This window comes from Theobroma cacao, chromosome 9 (genome assembly GCF_000208745.1).
Source record: "Theobroma cacao cultivar B97-61/B2 chromosome 9, Criollo_cocoa_genome_V2, whole genome shotgun sequence".
Taxonomy (NCBI): Eukaryota; Viridiplantae; Streptophyta; class Magnoliopsida; order Malvales; family Malvaceae; genus Theobroma; species Theobroma cacao.
The window spans coordinates 7,039,932-7,063,836 of NC_030858.1; the positions used below are offsets into that span (position 1 = coordinate 7,039,932).

The 23,905-nt window shown below is 33.0% G+C and overlaps 3 protein-coding genes across 3 annotated transcripts; 2 read left to right on the forward strand and 1 right to left on the reverse strand.

Annotated features, from left to right (window-relative positions):
- On the forward strand, positions 4,834-9,069 carry LOC18588781 (methyl-CpG-binding domain-containing protein 11). Its single transcript, XM_018127858.1, has 2 exons — positions 4,834-5,099; positions 7,849-9,069. Exons 1-2 carry the CDS (start codon positions 5,007-5,009, stop codon positions 8,749-8,751), a joined length of 996 nt encoding a protein of 331 aa, XP_017983347.1. The 5' UTR covers positions 4,834-5,006; the 3' UTR covers positions 8,752-9,069.
- LOC18588782 (thylakoid lumenal 16.5 kDa protein, chloroplastic) lies at positions 9,483-11,886 on the reverse strand. The gene is made up of 4 exons (XM_007013422.2): positions 11,442-11,886; positions 10,447-10,586; positions 10,107-10,179; positions 9,483-9,905 (listed from the first exon to the last, which is right to left on the reverse strand). The coding sequence occupies exons 1-4, from the start codon at positions 11,815-11,817 to the stop codon at positions 9,796-9,798; spliced, it is 699 nt and encodes a 232-aa protein (XP_007013484.2). The 5' UTR covers positions 11,818-11,886; the 3' UTR covers positions 9,483-9,795.
- LOC18588783 (glucan endo-1,3-beta-glucosidase 11) lies at positions 16,758-22,358 on the forward strand. The gene is made up of 3 exons (XM_007013423.2): positions 16,758-17,215; positions 18,706-19,742; positions 21,974-22,358. Exons 1-3 carry the CDS (start codon positions 17,164-17,166, stop codon positions 22,055-22,057), a joined length of 1,173 nt encoding a protein of 390 aa, XP_007013485.1. The 5' UTR covers positions 16,758-17,163; the 3' UTR covers positions 22,058-22,358.

Genomic DNA, 23,905 nt, shown 5'->3' on the forward strand with positions numbered 1-23,905 from the left:
ACAAAGATCATTGGAAGGTTATTAGTAGAGTACTTGAATAGTTAAAGAAAACCAAAAATTTGAAAATTTTTTACAATGGATTTACTAAAACATTAGAAGGATTTTCTGATACTAGTTGCATAACTAATATTGATGACAATAAATCTACATTAGGATGGATTTTTACCTTAAGAGGTGGTGTCATTAGTTGGGCATCTAAGAAGCAGACTTGTGTTACACATTTTACAATGGAATATCAATTTTTAGCATTAGCAGTTACTGGAAAGGAACTAGAATGATTGAGAAATTTGTTATTAGATATAAAGTTGTGGTTATAATCGAAACCAGCCATTTTTATATATTGTGATAGTGATGCTACAATATGTGTTGCCCACAATAAGATTTATTATAAAAAGTCTAGATATATAAGTTTGTGACATGCCTACATAGGAAAATTAATTTTGAATGATGTTGTAACAATAGTTTATGTCTTGCATTACGCATTCCACAATGGCATCTGAATTTTTAGCATTAGCAGCTGTTGGAAAGGAAGAAAAATGACTAAGCAATTTGTTATTAGTTATAAAGTTATGGCCATAATCGAAACCAGCCATTTCCGTATGTTGTGATAGTGAGACTACAATATGTGTTGCCCACAATAAGATTTATAATGGAAAGTCTAGATACATAAGTTTGTAACATATTTACATAAGAAAATTAATCTCGAATGGTGTTGTAAAAATAGGTTATCTTAAGTCTTACAAAAATTGGGTTGATCCATTTACCAAAGCTTTGCCAAGAGAGGTTGTAAAATCAACATTTATTGGAATGGGGCTAAAACCCTTGACTTAAATGCTTTAATTATGGAAACCTAACTTTGAATTAGCAAAACTAACAATAAAGTTTAATGGGTAATAACAAGTTACAATATGTTATTATTATACACTAAATTTTAATATTAAATAGTCTTATTATAGAATGTTCAGTGCAATTGTTATAAAGAAAGAATGAGCAAAAGGCTCTTAATGGAAATGTTAAATGCTTGTAATAGCCAGGACATAATGACAAATTCCACCTATATGAATATTGAAGTAGTGTTGCTTCAAACAAGAGTTAAGAAGGTTTACTCTTGTAAATATTAATGAAATCAGGATTAGTACAAGGCTATATAAGTGATAAAGCAATTGGTAGAATCTTAAAACGATTAAATAATGCTATGTGTGTGATATTTTTGGTTATGACATAAGGAGTTGTGGTTCGACCCTTGTGATACCAATAATGCCGTCTTAACTTTAAAATTTCTACACTAGTAGAAGTTCAATCTTCAAGATACTTTCTCTCATGCACAATATTATTAATATTATAAATTAGTGGGAGATTGTTAGATAGTTTGTAATATTAAAAGTCTTTTTCATATGTGATTGTTCAAGATTAAATATAACTCTTAAAATAATAGAAGTGTTTTCAACCAACGCAATTATTGAAAATTGTTCAGTAAACACGTCTGTTAAAACACAACAAACATATCAACAGACACATCTATTGAAATAACAACAAACACAACTTTTCACTGTCTATAAAAGAAACGTATTTCTATGATAGACTTCATCTTCCAAAAGGTATTTTATAATAAGCTTGTTGTATCCTTGAAAGTCCTTGTTTACAAATCCCCATAGTAGGTAACATCTTTTTAAAGACAGTGTGTTACAGCACGTCTCAAGCCTTTCTCCTCTTTTCTTTTACTATTTTTCTAACAGTTTACACCATCCTCAACTTAAGAGGTCCTTTTTGTGAGACAAAACTGTAAAACCAGTAGGTCAAAACGAACAATACTTTGTAGAATGATGCGGACTGTGACACTAAGCTTACAACTTTTGTTGCTTTCAACAACCTTTTTATAGTAAGTAAATCTGAGAGAGAAAGAAGAGGGGAGTGTAGGGGGGTGATGGGGTAAATGGAAAGAAATCTGTTGCTACTTCTTTCCAAACAAAAATGCTTGCGTTTTAATCTTACTTCCAAACTTAGAAAGAATAAAATCCAAAAAGACAGGAAAAAAAAGGAAAAAAAAGGAAAAACAAGGCAAAAGCCAATTGTTTTGTTTCTATTTTTGCATACATGAGTTTATTGAAGGCATAAAATGTTATTTTGCAGACAATATACTTATTGCAAATAAAACAACCTTACCCACAACAATTAGTAGACTATTTTGTACAAATACAAAACAAACTCAATTCATTCAATTCCAAATCTTGATAAAGATTCAAAATTTTTGAAAAAATTATGCAATTGAGCATAGCCCATCAAATTTGAACGCAAAATTTGAAAAGTAATTCCCTCAATAAATTCATGGACGACTTTCTGTTTATCATTGTATGAAGAGATTTGCAAAAATGTTCGAGTTTGGGTTCAACAAGCATCAAATTAAAGAGCTTGTCCTACAACTCGCTTTTTCACTTTTAGGAACAAAATGGTGGTGAAGGGCTAAGATTACTTTTCAAAAATTAAACATGTGAAATGTTTTTTTGCTTGAAAGCTTTTAGAAGGAAAACAAAGACACGAAAGAAAGAATTTTTTATTTTTATTTTGGCATAATACTTTAAAATTCTTTTGAACTATTTAAAAAAATTTTAATATATACTTATTTTTTTATTGTGTTCAATTAAGTTTTTATACTTTTATTTTAAATCAACTAGCCTTTTTATAACTAATAGTTGACTAATTATTATTAGTCAAAATATCACTTATCATTCTATACTATGTGACACCGTATGTCATAATAAATAATGATATGACACATTGATGTGGGATGATGACAAGGTCATGTGACATTTTTATCCTCCACGTTATTGCCATGTGAGCATAAAAATGACAAATGACATTTTGACAAATCACAATTAGTTAACTATTAATTATATGTACATATTTGACTCAAAATAGAATACATGACTTAATTGAGCATAATAAAAAAATAAATGGTGAAATATCCCCATCTTCTTAAGTTTTAATCGAAATTTTAAATGAGTCTATTACTTTTCGAAATGGACACTCCGTCCTAAAAAAAATCTTCCACTGGACACATACTTCCAACTGTTAGTGTTTTCGTCAATTTGATGACATGACAATATTAAAAAAAAATTTACCCTTTATTAATTTTAAAAATTACTATTATATAATTTTATCAATTTTTTATTAATTTAAAAAAAAGCCCTAGTTCTGGTGCTCTCCAGGGGAGTGTTGGTTGGTCAGCCGGTGCAAGGGACACCATTAGCTAGCTTGAGAGTAAAAAAACAATGGAAAAAATAAATAGGGTATTTTAGATATTTCATATTTAATATTAACGCCGTTTACACGTTTGGAGCAAAATGTCTATTTTGAAAAATAATGAATCTCTGTGTAATTTTGATCAAAACTTAAGAGATCGGGGGTATTTCATCCAAAAATAAAAGTTTATTTAAATTTGTTTGAATTGTTTAGTAGTTTTTTCAAATATTATACCTTTTATTTTTCTCTTCAATTTTTAGTTTTTTTTTTTCATTTTTTCTTTTATCTAAGCCTCAAATCAAAAGGTAAGGTGGTGTTGTTTTCCAAGGGAAATTGAGGCCGTTGTTTCGGTGCAATTTTCTCATGAAACAAGAGTTTTGTTGTTGTAAAGGGGAGAGAAGGGAAAAGATGATGACGATGTCATTTACTCCTTGATTAGAAATTAGACAAAAGACTGGTTTTGGTGTTTTTTTATCTCATAGATAGTTTAGTCATTTTCTTACATAAGTTAATAATGTTTGGATTTTAAGACAAAGCATCCATTTTAAATATTACTGGATTTGAAATGAGTTAACATGAATTAAGTTTGTGTCGTATCGAAAAATATAACAAAAAATTTTAAAATCAATTATAAATAATATTTATATATGTAAAATAAAAAATTAAAAAAAATATTATTTTTTTAACGTAAATGAAGATTAGAGGGCCTAAATTGAAAAGATAATTATTTTTTTAATTTAAACTTTCAACATACTCTTTAATAATATAGATTTTTAAATAAAATGTATATTTGTCTTATTAATTGATTAATTAAAAATTAAAAAACATTTATTATATTAAAATTAAAAGAGAATTTAATTTTTTAGTTTTTTTTGTTTAAAATCTAAAAATTAAAACTCATAAAATATAAATTTTTATGTTTCAATTCAAAAAAATAATAAAAAAATAATTTTTTAAATAATTAATTAAATATAAATTTATAAAAAATATATCGAGTGTATAGTGTGATATGCTTCTCGTATCGTATGATATGTATCATGTACGATAAACTTCGATACTTGATCAAATATGATTTAATTATAAATACATATTATTTTTTATTAATATCGTAGCATATAGTACGTATCGCATATTGTACGATAATAATCATTATGTCTTAATGAAAATAAGTCATATGTTTCAAAACGTTGACTTACTATGAACTTTAAATTAGTTTGATTTTATCCCATCAATTATTTCGAACAAAATTTTTACATTTTTGTTGGAAAATGTGAAATGAATATTAAAAGGTTCATCGAAAAATATCAAGTAAAGAATATGAGAAGACATTATTTAAGTTTACCTATTTTGCAAATGATTAGAACACTAATTAGGAGGAGGACAGGTGTCAGAAAGAGAGAAAACCGTCACGTTTGAAGAATACTCATGTGGAGCACGGAAAACTCTTCTCCTACCCAAGGCGTTTCTTTTGGAGATGGATAAAACAGTAAAAAAATAATAAAAGAAGAAAAAGCGAAAGAATCGTCTCTATTCATCTGCTATTTGGTTTTGTCCTATTCGTCACATCACCATTTCTATATAAAAATCCAAAATTTTTCAACAGATAAACCTGTTATTTTGTAAAATAATATTTTCAACTTTCTAGAGAGAGAAAACGGTCAGCTCAGCATTTTCTTTCTCTCTCTAGCGTACTTCGTGTTGCTATATAAATCAACAAATAAAAAACAATTCTTGATAAAATTTGTGTGGGGAATTTGTAGGTGGAAATGGCGAGCTCAGTGGAGAAGAAGGAAGCAGAGGGTGCCAAAGAGGATGTTGTTTGCTTAGAACTCCCTGCTCCTCCTGGTTGGAAGAAAAAGGTTCTTCTTCTTTTTTTAGATTTTATTTGCTTCAAATTTAACATGGCTTCTAATAATTTTATCTATTTTTGGTTTGAGGGGTTAAATTCTGTTAATTAGAGTGTATTGCTCGTGGTTTCGTTTGGTTTTAATTTTTTTTATTTGGGAATTGGAGGTAGAATTTTGGGAACTAATGACAATTTTTAATTTTTTGTTTTGTGCTTCTAGCATTAATGGTGAATTATGAGTAGTTTTTCGATTTTGGGTTATTTTGTGAAGATTTCTGGGTTTCCCAATTTATGGGAAGCAAAGCAATAGCTAGGGTTCTGTAGATGGCCTTTCTCTGGAATTTCGGGTTTTCTGTTTTAAAATAATTTTCGGGGAGAAATAAGCAAAAGTGGGGCATCCCATTTGAAATTCTAGTACTAGTAGTTGGAATACGTATCGTTCAATTGAGAAATGCTATGATAACTACTATAGCGTTGAAATAATGTAGAAGAATGCTAGTCGATTACACATTGTTTTGAAGTTGTTCTGCCATGTTTCAAAATTTATATAAGATTCAATGTTCATTTGTTGTGTTTGATAAATTTACGTAAGTTTGATTGTTTGCATTTTGATCTAATCTAATGGAGGGCTTAGTGTTATTCCGCCTATTTGTGTGTACAATTTCTTTGCTCAAGTTCACAATGGTCTCTGAACATATGGTTGTTACTTCTTGTGGCTGATATCCTTGAGCTCTCTCAGGGCTGTAATTTCTTATTTAAGAGTTTCCTAATCTTTTTAGGTCCTGCTGAATGTTGTTGTACTTATGTTCTCTCTGAACCATTTCTGTGGAAGTACCCTCTAGAACTTTTCCTGGTCATGTATGGACTATGGAGCTTTCTCTGGTATCAATTTGGATACTTGATAGTATAACAATTTTGGCGCCCTTACAGGATCACAAAGCTTTGGATGGTGTATAAAGTTCATGCTGCTTCAATTAATGGGCATACTGAAATATTTTGATTTACCGTCTTTAATTTTATTTATTCATGTTGGGCTTCTGTAGATCTTTTGTGAAGGGAATGAACCTTGCTTAACAGTATGTAGGATATGCTTGCCCAAATAATTTCTTACTTTCCCTCATGTGAAACACTGTATTCGAGTGAGAAGGTGATTTCAGTGGAACTTCAAAGTACCTCTTTAGAAATGAGCTTATTGTGTTTTTCCTTTTGCGAAGTTTTTTCATGCTTCTTTTTTTTTTAATTTTAATTGGTTTTTATGTCATTCTTAAAATACTATAACAAAAAAGTGCTGTATACTCTTGGGACCAAAAACATTGAGTGCCCAGAAGGTATTTTTTTGGTGTTTATGTTTGTTACCCTTTTACAAGATCAGCTAAGGCTACAATATTTTCATCTGATTTCTTCAAACTCCTGATGCATGGATCTACAATGGTATGTTAGTTACATATACTTTTGGTAGGCAGTGCCTACTAGTGGCAGACTTATGCTTTAACTGATACAGCCTGAAAATTGTGGTTCTGTTTTTGGAAATGAGTCATATCTTTCCCAGGGTTTTTCTTCCATGGAATAAAATTATCACCCATGTATTAGAAATGGAGTATCAGTTGGATTGTTTTATCTTGAGTCTTGACAATTGATAATGGTCTACACTTCTATGCCAGTAGGATTGTTTTATCTTGAGTCTTGACGATTGATCACAGTCTACGCTGTCATGCCTTGTTGTCTATCTTACTCGGTTGGAAATTTTAATCATGTTATCACTTGTTTAAACTAATTGGGTAGCGAAGGTGCAGTTAACTTTTTTGAACCCGCATTCCTTTTTTTTGTGATTCAATGGTACTATTATCAAGTTACAGAACTTGGCAATTACACATGTTTCTGGGCTTTGCATCTTAAAGGCCCTTCAAACAAGTTTAATTAGTTTACCAACCAGTCAGGATTTATGTGTTTTTATGCCCCCCAAATTAATAACACCTGTCTAGATTTTTGGAGTTTGCTACACAAATTTTGTCATGCCATTTTGACTCATCTAGGTCTTTCACTGCTTCTGGTCTTGTGCACTTTCTTTTTCTTTCTTTTTTAACCTTATTAACCAGGTGGGGTTAGGTATGGATGCCACAGAGTGGGGATAATGGCTTCTGTTCTGCATCCTTACGAAGATTGGGTGAAATGGAAAATATTCAAGCATTTTGTTGGGTCTCACTTCTCGACTGCCATCCAATAAGTTAATTTAAACAGTATGCTTAAGTTGCCTTCCAGTAAATTAGTTTTTTTAGTTTGGTGCGGTACAAGTATTATGTGTATTGTGTGGTTAGTGAAGGAATTGCGATTTTCTTTAGGCCAAGAAGAATTATGATTTATGCTCTGCTTTTCTGCATAACTTTCTTGAATTAGATGCCTGGTCATCAACCTGCCATAGTTTTTTGCATGTTTCTTTAGTAGATGAATTTTCTATGGATTTTCTTTAGTTTACATTATGCTTTTCTGCTGTGGTAGGGTAGTTCTGTTAAAAAATTTTTCTTTGTTTAAGTTCACCGGCATGCCTGTTTCATATGTTGGAACTTTAAATTTGATTGACTATGATGTGTCCAAACTCAACATTTGAGTTCGATTTTAGCTTACATTTGCTGTAGGCATTTATATAGCTGGAGACCTTCATATAAGATATTTTGGTCTTGAATTTCTTGATATTGAATTTATATCATTATATATGTTTCCCTATCAAAAAGCCGGTGCAATTTCAGGGTTTCTTTTTGTTGCAGTTCATGCCTAAGAAAGGGGGGACTCCTAAGAAAAATGAGATCTTATTCACTGCTCCCACAGGAGAGGAAATCAGCAACAGAAAACAATTGGAACAGTACCTTAAAGCACACCCTGGTGGTCCAGCAGTATCAGTATTCGATTGGGGCACTGGCGAGACCCCAAGGAGATCAGCAAGGATTAGTGAGAAGGTAAAAGCAATGCCAACACCAGAAAGTGAACCTCCAAAAAAACGTGGCAGAAAATCATCAGCTTCAAAGAAGGATAACAAAGAAACGGAGACAGGCCCTGAAGGAACTGAGGAGACTAAAGACAATCATATGCAAGAGGCTGAAAAATCTGAGAAAGATAATGAGGGAGAGGCTGGAAAGGTTGCTGTGCAGGAAAATGAAAATGAGAATAAAAATAAAACACAAGATGGCGATGGCAAAACTGAATCCACTCCTCAAGAAGTGAAACTTGGAGAAGATGCTAATGTATCTACTAATGTTGAATATGGTAAGGAAAGTGCTGACGCAGCATCTAAAAAGTTGAAGAACCCCAAGGATGGAGTTGAAGCTGATGCTTCTGGAGTTGCTGAAAAGGAAAAAGAAGGTTCAGAGGGTACAGCGTCTCAGGGAAAGGTTGAACAACCAGTGGCTGAAGCAGAGAAAGGGCTTCGATCTGGGGAACAGGAAAAACTGGACATAGGAATTACTGGGGAAATAAAAAATAAGGTGGAAGTAGAAGAAAAAGGGAAGCATGATATTAGCGCTACTGAATCTGAAGGAGCAATCAAGGAGAAAGAATCAGCAAATTGCAATGAGGGGCAAAATACTTCAGTTGTCAATGAAATTAACAAGAAAGCAGAAGAAGCAATTCAGAATGGTAGTAATGGAAATAATGCAGGCGAGATCAAGCCTTGAGTTGCTATATATATGCAATAGATTAACTTGATGCAGGCTTCTCTCTCACCTCTTTGTGACCCTTTTAGATTTTTGGGGCTCCTTCAAATGACTGTAGCTTTGATGTTTGTCAAGGATAGTAACTGATTGTTCATTGAGACATCCTTCCATATAAAGGTAGATAGCTTTATAATATAGCTGCTTCAAATGTATTGGTCAGACCTGTAGCTTGCAGTAATTTATGTAACATTATGGCATCTAATACTGCAAATGAATGTAATATGCAGTGTTAAGTAATAAGTTACAATAGTGGATGAAACTCCTAATGCTCTTCTGATATGTTGCTTTTATTATTTTCTTGATTAATTTGGTAAACTTTTCATGAGAAGCTGTAGATTCTGTGGAAACAACACAAGGTAAGCATTCGTCCACAATGGGTATTTTTCCTGGATCGGTGCTTTTCTCTCTCCCCCCCACGTGTGAAGTTGGGGAAGGGACCATGAAATGCCCAACCACCGTTGGGGACCGTGAGGTCTAATTGTCTCAACATCCATTACAACCAAAACGAGAGCAAAATGTTGAATAAACATCTTCATACCCGTCTTGTAGGGAGATAACATGCAGCATTTATCATCTAGTCTTGAACCCTAAATAGCCTCTGCCCACGGAAAGTAGTCACGATTATTTGCACAATGAGAATGCTGATTTTGTGAGATTTTTGAATAAAGCTGCAGGTTTCTTAACTCTTGCAGTCCTTCAAACTAACTGGTTAGTATATTGATAAAAGAAGATCCCTGGCAGCTGATTGCATCAGAATTTGTGGTGCTTATTGAGAAATCTTACAAAAAACCGAAGCTCAAACAAATCGAGCAAGGAATTACAGCTCTTACGAAAGAAATAGTCTGTTGATCTCAACTTTTGGACCCAGCTGAATCGTGAAAAAGAGAAGAAACGCTAATAGAGGATTTCAGTAAAATTCCCCAATGGAGGATAAATGAAACCTTAATTGTACTTTTTCTCAACAGATGCTAAAAAGAAGAAAAAGAAAATCCATCATCCTTTTCCTCAAAGACCTTTAAGTTGTCCAAAGAGCCCTGTCAAGGTCGTCCATTTCTCAAATGCACTTGCCGATGCCACAAATGCTACTTTGGATGATTCAACATCATTTTTTGTAACTACAAGGTGCAATGCAAACAAGAGAAGGGCATAATCAAAACATTGGACTCATAAGTAAGTTATGATCTTTAGGTAAACTACTGTTTTCTGTCATTCTGTCACCTGGATGATCGCCAACCGTGCAGTACAGAAATGCGAGACATATCTAAGGTACAATTTTAATGCTGGAATATCAAATTTTACTTGCAAGAGTGACCCACCTGATGAGATCAGTGAAGCTAATGAAGCATTAAACGTATCCACCTGAGTCTTTTCTTCAGGACTAGAGCTCAGCTGTTAAGAAAGCAAACAGAAAAAAGCTTAAGACATCTTTATAACATAAGCCACTACATGAGAAGGTCATATGCTCCTCCATGAAAACCCATATTGCATAAGTCAGATGCTAGTATGACAGCAAAATTAAAACTTTTGCAAGGTTACAATCCGAAATCCAAGATCCTTAAAATGTTTGCTACAAGTGGAGCTTTCTGCAGGGGTATAAGATTGCTCAAAATTAATTTATAGACAATTGTGTGAAGATATATTATCATCAAGAGTGACCTTGTTGAAGGCTTTATTGGCATTCTTGACCCAATCTATATCAGTGCTTCCCCCAAGAACTGAGCTGGCTGCAGGCAGATCATTGTTGTCGATGGCTTGACCTATTTTGCTTAACTTGTATACCAGATCCTGCAAATATCCTGCAACATTCCATTTCATTGCATAATGTTAGAGGCAGCACCGCAGACAAGAATATTTGCTGCTGAGCTTGAGAAAATGGCATGGAAAACGTTATACGCTACATCTCTTATATCAATAGCCATCATTTATTCATTTTGTGATGGTAAGAAGAAGGAAGATAACACTGGTGAATGTATCAGAGGTTATGAAGATATCATCATCCGGTTGCTTCTTGATGGCTGTTTTAAGATAAATGGCACTTGCCTATCACAACTTCAATCTCAGCCTAGCTCAGGTCAATTAAGCCTTAAAATCTCAGGCATTGGCTCAACTCCTCCACCAATCTGCTTAATCTACAGTCATGCTTTCAAAGATGTCCTTATCGTAAAATGCAACCCAAGACAACACACAAGGACCATTTTCCAAGCTTATGTGCAATCGCCAAGGTTAAAAGAGGGCATGTTAGTAGCCTACCTAGAGTGAAGTTCTTGAAACCCCAATTGCTACTCCGAAATGGGAATAACAATTAATCAAACATAGCTTCTACTAAGCTTAGAAATAAAACCTCATGCAAAAGTTTAGACACAAGAACAACACAATTTTTTTTTTTCAGTAGGAATCACCTTCTTGAAATGCTCAATCTAATTGTCTAAGCAAAGTTTAAAGAAGCACATGACTATGGAATTATATCATCAGAAGGAAGAATTCCAGATTGGTCTAATAGCTTGGACACAAACAAGATTCATTGCACTTCGATTAAACACAGAAAACGAGGAACTGACAGAAATTTATGCTGTAAGAGCATTTGGGTCCATTCGAATTATGCGCACTAATTCTTTACTTTAAGGAAACATACAAGAAAAGCACCAATCAACCTTTCTCTTGGTCTGATGAACTGATCACTCCTTGTCTTTCAAGCCTTTTCTTCCTATCTTTCTTGACTTTCTCCAAAAGTTCTTCATCATCATCAGCCTCTAGAATTGCTGCATTGGCACCGAAGCAACCATTACCAGCCAAGACTAAGCTGGTGATGAAGCCGAGAGAGAAGCCTCTTTTGGTTAAAGCTGGAGAGGGTGGTGGTGATTCGTTGAATGCTTTGCAAAGAGTTTGTCTTCTTTTGACAGTTTGATTGTTGAGGTAAATTAATGCTGGTGTTAATGAAGAAGAAGAAGATGAACAGGAAGAAGACGTGGAAGTTGAGAGAGTTGAGGAAAGGAAGGAGTTAGCAGTTGAGAGAAATGCAGTTGCCATTTTTTTTTAATTTTTTTGATCTCTTTGCTTTAATTTTTCTTTGCTTTTCTGGTAAATTTGGTGGGAAAAATTAGAGGTATTGGCACTTTCAGAAGATAAGGTTGCTGGATTCTGTTATCTGGTCCAGTCATTTTGCCAATGCTTAAGGGGCTTCCTGTCATTTGAACGCCCACTTAATACAGGATCTAAATCTACGTTTATCAACACAACCATAGTCTGAATACTAAAATTCAAAGACAAATAACAGCAAAATCTCAATTCAGACATGTCGAGGGGCTCTGATTATAACTTATTACCTTGTATCATGGCTTAACCTCAGACATACCAATAATAATCTTGCTAGGTGATTGGGAAAGAAAATTCTGTATTGTTTCTTCCTTTCCCTTTTCAGACAAATTAAAACGTAAGCTGTAAGCCAAGAGGCTTCTATACGGAGGTACTCATTCATCTTGGCGTAGCTATCCATCTAATAAATTAAATTCCTGATAAATTTGTTCAGTATGGCATCCAATTTGTCTTAATACGACGGAATGAAATTTGTTTATTGCTATAATCTCTTTTGATTTTGTAAACTCACCAATAAACCAATCATCGTTCGAAATGACCTTATGTTTTGGAGGGTGTTGTGATAGTTTTGAATTCTACTTAAATTAAAATATTTTAATTGTAGTTAGACTAACATGCCTTGTTGAGATAGATTTTAATTCTAGCAACACTAAGATATCAGATTTCAATCAAACTAAGTTAAGACTCTTGTACGTGACCAATCATATACAAAATTAAAGAATATCATTAAACTAAAAGAGAATTTGGGAATATCTAAATACAAAATGAGTGATTTGGGTGTAAATGAAACAAGGTCGTGAATATTTTGAATGATTTTTTTATTATTATGCTATTTTTACAATAAATGAATTTGAGTTTCCAGATGAAAATAGAAGTTAAAGCATTTGAAACAAAAAAAAAAGTCAAATGCACTTTTTGTTTCTCAGTTGATAAAGATTGTTTCTGGCGATGTCACACACTGAGTTGCATGGAAAAATAACTAATGAGTTGCTCCGTTCAATACAAAGAAGTACACATGCAAATCTTAAATAACCCAAAGGCCTGTGACCCAGCAGAGGGAAATGCAGCGAAAACACAGACAGCATTTTTCTAGATACAAGAACAGAGGAAAATGCTGCGAAAACAGGGCCCACTAACGAAATAGAAAGGAAAGCCTGAAGCTTTCCGCATGATGAGCCTCTCCGCTTTCCTTAACTTTACCCACTCATCAAACGAAAGAAGGAAAAGTAGATTCCCTTACGTGGATCATTTCATTTGGCTTGACAAAAGCTATCAGTTCCTCCATAACCAAATGCTATATCCCTTCAAAGCCAGCTCTAAAGACAACTCTTTTTATGTCAGATTTGTTTTTTTTTTTATAAAGCCAGGTACGAACTATAAAATCATACACACCCAACATTTATTTAGTTTCTAATCAAAGTAATTAACTTAAACTTCAATAAAGGTCCCCCACAGTTTTCGCTTTCTAAACTTCAGTGCTTTTCCTATTCCCACACAGAAAAGTACTTCCACCTTCGTGGCCTTTGTCCTGTTCATACCCATTTTTTTCTTGTAAATTATAATTACTTTTCAGTTCACAATTTAAAAAAAAAATTGTAATTAAATTTTAATTGAACTGCAGCAGGTACCTTCCTAATATTTCTTTTTGGATTGAACTAGCTTTTAAGTACGGAATCAAATTGACTTCTAATTGGGTTTGCACCTAATTAAGGAGTAAGGCGCCATTAATTACATCTTTAATTATTTGAAAGTCTTCACTTTTCTTTCTTTAGTTACAAACAAAATGTTAGTTCAAACTTCGAAGACAAGACTCTTGTCTCTTAAGTTATGATCACCATTTGCTTCCTTCGTCAAAGCATTGATTGGCATTCTAAGCTCAGCTGCATTATCAAGTGAAGTAGCAGGACATAAAATAATTCGAAGAAAAGTAGTCAGCCAAATGTCTTGTTTCTTGCCAGTTAAGGTAATGATGGAAAGTGGACAAGGTTACAATAACTTTCAGTTCTTTTTCAAAACGTAAGCATCAAACTTTTTTTTACTGGGGATTAAGCCAGTGACAGTACAGTATGCCTTATTGCCTCCTCTATTTAGGTATTAAATTAAGCGTAATTAAAGAGTAGCTAGAATTTTCAAACTTAACTATGACTTGATCTTCTTTAATTTCAAACGCGAAGTATATTTAAAATTCGTTGATTATATAATTATTTTAAATCAGACATACTTAGATTCGAAAGTGAGCATAGTGTGTGAAAGCCTAGTAATTGAACAAACAAAATGGTAGCTGCCAGTTACTGTCAAGCGGGATCTCCGAGCAGCCGCCCCAACCGCCCAAACTTGGTCTACATTTGTCAGCCACTGCGATGAGTGCTCTTCGATATACCCCACTCGTTCAAGTTCAACAATCCGCACGTGAAAAAATAGTTGAAAAAAGAGAATGTTTAAAAGTAATTTCATTTTTTTCTTTTTTTTTAGATTTTGTTTTGACATCATATTATTTAATAGATATTTAATGCGTCAAGTGTTTGCAAAGATTCATTATCAAAAAGCGAAAAGTGTCTGCTGTTAATGTGTGAACCTTCTTTAGGTGCTCTGATTTACCCCATTTTGATAACCCAAATTAACAAGTGGTGGGTTGTTGCTTTTGGAGTTGTTAACTTAGTTAAGCAACTCCAAAAAGGACAAAAGGGAAACGTGTTAAAATATTCGATAATCAAAATGAAAAATAAAATGTTCATAAAATTATTATTTATTATTTTTGTATCATTTATGAATAAATAATTGTGACAAAATAATATTTCTCCAAAAAAAAGTAAATTGCTCCATTAAAAGAAAACAGATAAAGAAAAATTACAAATTTTTCATAATCTAATTATTCGCGAGAAGGTTTTCCTTTGGGAGGGGACCGGGGTGAGGAGGAGGTTGAGAGGACCGAGGACAGTTTGATGACAACACTTTCTAGTTACCCAATAGCTTTCACATTAGCTGGGAAATCATGATAAAAGTCCATTTCATAGCCACCTTTTCTGAAATTAGGACCAAACGTTTTCTCATTAATCATATCATTCTTATTTTCTTGTCCATTCCAGTGATTTAGAGGTAGTTATTCAACGTTTAAAAGAAGTGTAAATTAATGAAATAATTAATTTCCTTCTATTTGACATTTCCACGTACTAAGAGATAAGTATATATATGTGATTAAAAAATAAAATTCGAAGCTACCCTCCTCATTAAAAAATTATTATTAGCAATTCAGCTAAATTGGTTATTATCTCTTAAATACTGACCAACAGGTGATAAAATATGGGAAGAGTAGGGGAGTTGAGTTCGCTTGAACATTGCCAATCGAATGATTGATTAGGTGGCATTGGCCTACACACATTATAAAATTGGAATCTTTGAGGGAATTGAATAGAATTTGCAAAAATTTGAAGCCACTTCTGTAAAAATGGCTGCCATCTCTTCTCGCTTGAGCCAAGACCAATACCAAAGAAGGTGGTCTATGCGTTTCAAAACGCAATGAAAGGTTCTCCCACGCGCACGCGCTCCCATTGTCGCTTGGCAGGAAATTCCCTGAGGATTCAAAACCTTAAAATTCTTAAAATTTCTGTCTGCATTTGGGCCAGCATAGCAATGCATACGAGCTGTGGCAGTTGGAAAAAGGGACACCCACAAAAGGATTGTAATAACTAGAAAAAAGACATTCCCTTAATAGGTTGGCTTCGTAATAAGGGAAACCCATTTTTAGTCTCATTATATCTTTAGTAAAACAAGTCTTGGTGGTTAGCAATTAACAATTTTTTATTACAATCGTTTCTATATTTCTTTTGTCCATAAAATTTTAGCATAAAATATAATTTGCACTTTCTAATATGATTCTAGGAAGTTGGAACTAACCAAAACCAATAACAGTAATATATATAATGCAAACAAAAAAAAAGAAACTATAAAGTTTCATCTCAACTTTTTAAATGATGAGAAAAGTGGTTGGAATTTTAAAATTTCTTTTTAATTGATTTTTTTATTTTTATTATTTATCTATTTTTTGGAGTGAAATTTATCTATTATTTTTTATTAAAAAATAAAAATACAAACATCAATCAAATTGAGTTTAATTTATTAAAACCATTTTTTATGATATTATTGAAATAAGCAAAAAAATAAATGCATTACACTATATTTCATTAAGCTAACAAATGAGATTTTTAAATTTTTGATACAATTAAGAACGGTAAAAATAAGTCTTAGTTGTTCTCGACTTGCGCTAGTAGACATATGAGTATATTAATACTTCACTTGATAACCAGATCATTCACTAATAACTAGATATAGTAAATGGTCAAGTTTAAATGGAATCATTTTGGATTCGAGTCACAACAAGTTCAATTCATTTTAAATTTGAATTGTTTAAGTTTGAATTATTTTTGAATTTAGATTATAATGAAATTAATAATTAATTTTATATTTTTAGTATTAAACATAAATTATTATAATTTTAATTTAGATTGATCTTGGATTTTGATTATTGAATTTTTGACCAATTCGAGTTTGACCACATTCAAATTCAAATTTTTTCAAATAAGTTTTTGAATTTGGATTCATTTTACCACTTCTATTAATAATAATAACAATAACAATAATAATAATAATAATAATAATAATAATAATAAAAGCTTTTAATTCATGCCACTTATGGCGCGTGGAAACAGTTTTTGAGATTGCGAGTGGGTAAAAACGCAAGTTCAACACTTCCAAATTGGCAAGTTAGCATTGACCAATGACATTGACCAATGACAACAAATTTAACACTAAAACCCAAGGTTTTTTTTTTATTCAAAAAAAACAACCACACGACTAAGTTTTAAAACGAGCAGTACTAGGACTTCATTAGTTCAATACAATCAAAGGCCCGAGGCCGAACCTCCTCTCTCAGCAGAGTCCCACAGAAAACGACCGCCAAAAACAAACCTTTTGCTCTCTGTCTTAGAATCACTTCACTGTTTTCTATTCCCAGATTTACCCAGATTATAGTTGAAGAAAACAAAGAAGCTAAGATTATAAGAGTCAAAAGCAAAGGCATGGAGAGAGTTTGATATAAAGAGAGAAAGTGAAGTATAAAGGGAGAATCTTTGGTGTGTTATGGCATGCCAGAGTTACAAGGAGCACTGCATTGAAGGAGTTAGTTCAATTTTCCGTTTTGGTTTTGTTCTTCTGTCTTCCCCTTGTAAGGATCGTTTCCAAAAGTCGGATCCTTTGATTCTTCCTTGAAGAGAAACAAAGCCAATGAAAAGTTTTGGGTTTCATCTATTCTTCTTGGTCTTTCTTGCTCCAATTGGTACTTTCTCCTTTACTTTTTTTTTAAGGTTTATAATTGAATTTTTTTGCTCGGCTTTTTTTTTTTATGTTGTCTAAATTGGGTTGATCTCAGAATTTGTTGAGTTTAATCATTTGGAACTGTGTATATTGCCTTTTCTACTGAAAGTTCACCTTGTTTTAAAATTTGGGTCTTGGTTGCTTACTGATGAATTTTGTTGGGATGTTCCTTTTATATTGATAATTGTAAGCTATGGTGAATGTTTCATAATAAAAAGATGTAGTCAACCGAGAAACTACTCTTTTGTGGGAAAATTCGCTTTTTTTTAAAAAAAAAATTCATTAAATTTAATGTTTCTTTTATATCATGATTAATTGAGTACTTTTTTTTTCTTGAATGAAAGGAAGGCTCTTTTCCGCTGTTGCACTTGTACTTCAATTGCTATGTTTTTTAGTTGGATTTGGGATTTGAATCCTATTATTCTCTTGTAAGGCTCGGTGGATTATATAAGAACTCAGTTTGGTGGATATGTTAGATTAAAGTTTCGTCAAAGTATGAGAGTTCTTTTTTAGTATAGCTTCATCCATAAGGATGGTTTTACTAATGTATAACCATTCTTTTATGCGTTAGTGTTCAATTGTTAATGGCATTCGTTTGCTTTCCGTGCTAAAATTATTTTGTTTGATTTTTGGGATGATATCTGTGTGTGTGTATAGAGATGTATATATCTTCTATTAGTTAAACAAATCTTAAGTTCTTTTGAAGGTTGAAATTTGCTCACTTTATGCCACAAAAGTTCTTTCACAGTTTTGATTACAAACCATACAATATAAGTCTATAAAAAATGACATAATAGTAATTGAAGAAACAAAAATAACATAAAAACCATATCTGATAACCACCCTCTAGTGAATTTACCCCAACTTTGTCTCCATACCAGCCTTTCTCACTCTTTTTCTTATCAATAACTACTGATTCACTCATACTGTATTAGAACACATTTGAAAAAAATTTCTTTCTTATTTTAATGCTCATTTCTGTTTGGCTTTTGGTTTGTGCAATGTGTGTATGCGTGTGTATGCAGTTTTTTTCTTTTAACCCTCTTTCTATTATTTCGAGAACTTGCTTATATATTATTTAGTGCAATTGGTGCTTATTATTGTTTCTTTCAATTTATAATGGACATCTTAATGCCAGAGATCTTACCAATAAAACATAAAGAATTCGATTTGTTTTAGTGATCCACAAAAGATGCACTATATTATTGTAGAATTCATAGGAAGTGAGATGTGTTTGCCAAAAATCAGGGGAAAAACAGCCTTAGTTTTTTTTCCCTACCAAAATGTTGACCATAATAGTTATCCAAGTCTAGAAAATTTAAATTGTGTACTCTCTTCTGTCTGGGTTGACAAGTGAATATCATTGTTGTTATAATTGTCTTCCTGTTTATTACGTGGTGCTTAGAAATAAACTGACAGTAATCAAAAAATATTTTTGTCTCTTTTCTCCAGCATCTGTGACTGTGAAAGCATTCACCGGAACATATGGCATTAATTATGGAAGAATTGCAAATAACATCCCTTCACCTGATGAAGTTGCCACACTTCTTAGGGCAGCAAAAATAAAGAATGTTCGAATTTATGATGCTGATCACAGTGTCCTCAAAGCATTTAGTGGAACAGGGCTGGAAATTGTGGTTGGACTTCCAAATGAAAATCTGAGAGACATTAGTGCCAATGCAGATCATGCAATGAATTGGGTCAAGGACAATGTGCTGGCATATCTTCCTGATACACATATTCGTGGGATTGCTATTGGGAATGAAGTCTTAGGAGGGAGTGATGAATTTTCTGGATTTCTTCTGGGTGCTGTTAAGAATGTTTACAATGCAGTAAATAAGCTTAAGTTAAGTGATGTTGTTCAGATTACCACGGCGCATTCACAGGCTGTTTTTGCTGATTCCTTCCCTCCCTCATCATGTGTATTCCGAGATAATGTAGTTCAGTATATGAAGCCACTCCTAGAGTTTTTCTCACAAATTGGCTCCCCTTTCTGTTTAAATGCTTACCCTTTTCTCGCCTACATGTATAATCCAGAGCATATTGATATTAATTATGCTCTCTTCCAACCAACTCAGGGAGCTGATGATCCGAAAACTAAGTTGCATTATGATAACCTGCTTGATGCTCAGATTGATGCAGCCTATGCTGCATTAGAAAATGCTGGGTTTAAAAAGATGGAAGTTATCATCACAGAGACAGGGTGGGCTTCACATGGAGATGAGAATGAATCTGCGGCAACAGCAAGTAATGCAAGGACATACAATTACAATTTGCGAAAAAGGCTTGCAAAGAAGAAAGGAACTCCGCTCAGGCCAAAAAATGTGGTTAAGGCATATGTTTTTGCGATCTTTAATGAAAATTTGAAGCCTGGGCCAACCTCCGAGAGGAATTTTGGACTGTTTAAACCTGATGGGAGCATCTCGTATGATATCGGGTTTCATGGACTTAAATCTTCATCTGCAGATTCATCACTTTCATCTTTGAAGGTATGAGGCTACCGTCCACCCTTGACATATGTCATCTCAGATATGTTAACTTTTTGCAGATCAGATTTGAGTATTCTCTGACAGAAGAAGCATATTCTTATAACATTGTCAATTTGTCATGTTCTTGGTGTGCTAATTATTTTGTTTTCTCTTCTTTGATTTCCACTTGATGAAATTACATTGGAGCAAAAATGGGTGGGTATATAGCAGTGGTATCTAGACAATTCTAATTTTACAATTTAGATATAGTGAAAGCATTAGGATTTTAATGTCTATTAATAAAAAGAAAGACAGACTGCAATAACAATTTCATCATGTTAATGGAAGAGGCTTAGAATTGTCATATAGTTTATCAATATCACAATATGTGATGCTGCTGACCCAACTGATTTACAAGTCTTATTTATCTTCTCATTAACAATCTGCTTCGTTTACAAGTCTGTACTTAATAACTTGCCCCAAATACTATTTCACTCATTCCCAACATGTCTATACTTGCTTGATTGCATTGCATAGATTCATAATGCCTTTTTATGCACCCCTTTGATGGTCTTCTCATCATGTTCTTGAACCATTAATTAGTGGTTGCTGTAGAATTTTTTATGTAAATGCCTTATCTATATCTGAGAGCACCCAAGTCCACTTATTTATTAGTTTGAATGACAAATTTCCTTCAACTTCGTAGGGCAGCTTGAAGAGAAAGAACATAGAGAGGATATAGGAGAGAACAGAGAGAAAGTAAAGAGAGATAGATGAACAAGAATGAAAGTAGATAGATTTTCTGATTTCGTATTCCAATAATCAAGTCTACTGTCAAAAACCACAGTAATAAGTTTTTATAGTTGCAAGTCATAAACAAATAAAGGAGCCTACCTAATTTCTATGTCTAAAATTCTTAGGTAGTGATTCTCTGTATTGTTTCTTCTCTGCATCCTGCATGAAAGGAAGTCTCTCTAACATATATGAACTATTGAGTAAGGAATCATAAAAGAAGACAGGAATGCAGTTGAAAGATTGGATAAGGTCCTCCAAGTTAAGTTTAGCCTCCTGCCATGTGATGCAAAGCTTCTACGATTTGCCAGTTTTCATTCTGACTACCTGCTAGTGGATTAAAAATAAGTAATGTACATATGATCCTGGAAGGATCCCAAGTAAGCACAAACGGCAATATGGCAGGAGGAACGCTAGTATCCCCAGCCAAACCAGTGCAGCCTAACTTTTTCTAAAACCAGAAAAGCTGAATGTGCTCCTATATGCCTTGCAAAAAGGTTAATCCATCATCATGCAGGACTTATTAATCATTTACAATGCACAAGGACTTTAATCAAGTACAATGAAAAGATCAACCCAGATCTACACATCATTTTTGCACCAATGCTACATGGGAAGCACTTCTTTCAATAAGAAAAATCCTGTTTGGATGCCATATGTTCTACAGAATCTCTAACTTGTATTCATACTTGTTACCTTGTGGGATCAGTTGCTTAATAGCATGAAAAACAATCCCCAATTGGTGAGTAATATAAATTATTGGAAACAGCTAAGGGGACGATGCTGGTTTGAGTTTGGTTGTACATGAAGAGGGTGGGTACCAAATGGTATCATAAGCTACTATGGGTTAGCTTATTTTCCCAGTACAGTTGGAAGGTTGAAATGCGAACTCAGCGTATCAGAAACCTCTTAATTTAGAATTGACCTTATTGCCAAATCATGGCCCTTCCCAAGTCACCTCATCCCCAGTGCAGCAAGTTCAATAATGGTTCCAAGGGAAGGAAAAATAAGATGAAAAAGAATTAAAATGATGAAGATAAAATTTCTTCCATTGAATGCCAATATTTGTTCGTTCCCAGAACCTAGATATACCATTTGATTAATAGGCAAAATAGGTAGTCTTTTGGTGGCTTTATTTGGTAGGTTATTTAGTTTGTAACAAGATATCCCTTTAATTGGTTATGCATATATCTGTTTTCTTTGTTAATGAAGGGAATAAAAAGGTGTTGTTTTGGCTTAACTTGACAAAATGGAGTTCTGAACATATCAAAATATGTGGTTTAGTGACTCACTTGTTTGTGGTAACTTCAATTTTAATTTGACTCGAACAACACAGGAAAAGTGAAAGATGCTAGAGATTGTATTTAGTACTTATGCATATCATTTGAGGAGTTTGCCTATTGATTGATATTATCGTTTCTTCGTCCTATTTAATCTTATTTTTATGTGTACTTTTGCAGGATATTCGAGCTGGCAGTTGGTATGGATTTTATCCCATAATATTAACAATCTCTACTGCAATACTGCTTGTGTTCTCTAGATAGTGATTAAACATGTGTTGGGGCTCGTTCTGTTTTGCATTTGATACCAAGCCAGCACCCAGAAATTCTATAGTTATAATTTTATTACTTATTTTCATGTCATACTTCAGAGAGCAAACAACTACACCTGATTTTTGTACCTTTAGAAACATTTGTTGGAAATTGCTAATTAGTTCTTTCCAAAGCTCAAAAAATGTATATTTTTTGCCCCCGAATAAATTTCTCTTATAATTTTAGTTAATATATATACATTAATACATACTTGGGGGGTTTTAATCCTTTTTTAATGAAATCATTTGTTCTTAATTTCTTATTGTTTATGCATCAAATTTAAGGAAGTGACAGTGTACAATTAAAGGGTTTTAAACAGATATTTTCATGATTATTTTCTTTTAAAAGAATGAAGGCTTTGTTTGGTATTTATCTGGAAAACCAATGAACTCTCTCACATGTCTCTTCCATTTTTGGCTCTTGACAGCATAGAGAATAAATAAATATATATATATATATATATATATATATTATTGCATTATATAATTTCAATCAAACTCAATGTAATAAAAACTGTAAAAATAAAAACCAACAAAATTTAGTTGGAAAGACTTGGGAAATCAACGAAAACAGAAGAGAAGTATATATTGATCTTAACTTTAGCTAGCCTTATGGCAGCAATGGAAGATTAATGAACTAACATGCCTTTAGCCAAAATGTAATATTGATCTTAAACTTTCATTTTCACCGACATCATTTAACATTTTAGATCAATGATGCTAAGATTTCGATAAATTTATTTATAAAACTGTAAAGATTAAAAATCAACAAAAAGAAGAGAGAAAAGGGTATGTCCCCAACCTATTCAAGTTCTACACAGAAAAATGAAAGAGAAAAAAAATTCTAATCTAACCTATTGAATTAGACTTAAAACAGCAATGGAGGCTAATCTTTGGGGTAGTGGGCTTTATCTATAGACTTTCTTTTCCTTTGCTACCAGAAGCCGGAGGGTCCATATGAACTACAAGCCCCTCGTTGGCTAAAAAGTTACAACTATATTAACGTCTTTTTCCTTTTAGTCTGACTTTGATTTTTTTTTCTTTAATTTTTTATTAAAAAAATGCATATACTTATTAAATCAAATGATTAAATAATTTTACTTGTACATATAACTTAATAATAAAAAGAAGAACAAAACCGTATCAATGAAGCAAGCCTTAATGTCAAACAGGTTTAGATTTTGCCAAATTTCAGACTGCCATGCCAATGATGTCATATAATTTAGAAAAGGCTGGAAGCTCCAAAAGGAAACTACCATCATGTTCAAACTTCAAAGCTTTTCATTTCCTATCATATAAGTACAAAATTAAATTTAATACTATTAAAAGTAATAAAAGCGAGATACGACGCTGATGCATAATGTAATGGGACAGCCCAACGACCCTTGAAAGGACAGTGTCGGTGCGGATGGAACCCTCCATCTGGGCCTGAATTTGCATTTAGCAGTTGTTGTAATATAAATTCAGACAAAATAAAAAATATGTCGCAGCGACGGCCAAAGAAATGGTTAGAAGAAAAAACAGAAAAGCTGAAATAGAAGCTTAGGCAATTGATTATATTGGCCATTGAAAGTCGTCCATGTTACTTTCCTAGCAACTTGTCAAAGTAGAAGTTGCCAATATTTCAAGCCATTCATTCATTAATTAAATATCTTCAGATACGAATGAAAATAGGCCAATACACATCATCATAGTTTAGACAATCTTTTAATATTGCACGAGTATTTTATAATGGACTGCTTTTGTTTACTAATGTTGCATGCCTACTGGTCTACAAAAAGAAAAGCAGATCCTAACTTTA

Coding starts and splice junctions, on each gene's coding strand:
- LOC18588781 (XM_018127858.1), top strand. CDS start 5,007: ATGGCGAGCTCAGTGGAGAAGAAGGAAGCAGAGGGTGCCAAAGAGGAT. Junction 5,100..7,848: donor CTCCTGGTTGGAAGAAAAAG/GTTCTTCTTCTT, acceptor TTTTTGTTGCAG/TTCATGCCTAAGAAAGGGGG.
- LOC18588782 (XM_007013422.2), bottom strand. CDS start 11,817: ATGGCAACTGCATTTCTCTCAACTGCTAACTCCTTCCTTTCCTCAACT. Junction 10,587..11,441: donor TTCATCAGACCAAGAGAAAG/GTTGATTGGTGC, acceptor GGAATGTTGCAG/GATATTTGCAGGATCTGGTA. Junction 9,906..10,106: donor AGCTTCACTGATCTCATCAG/GTGGGTCACTCT, acceptor TGCACCTTGTAG/TTACAAAAAATGATGTTGAA.
- LOC18588783 (XM_007013423.2), top strand. CDS start 17,164: ATGAAAAGTTTTGGGTTTCATCTATTCTTCTTGGTCTTTCTTGCTCCA. Junction 17,216..18,705: donor GGTCTTTCTTGCTCCAATTG/GTACTTTCTCCT, acceptor TCTTTTCTCCAG/CATCTGTGACTGTGAAAGCA. Junction 19,743..21,973: donor CATCACTTTCATCTTTGAAG/GTATGAGGCTAC, acceptor GTACTTTTGCAG/GATATTCGAGCTGGCAGTTG.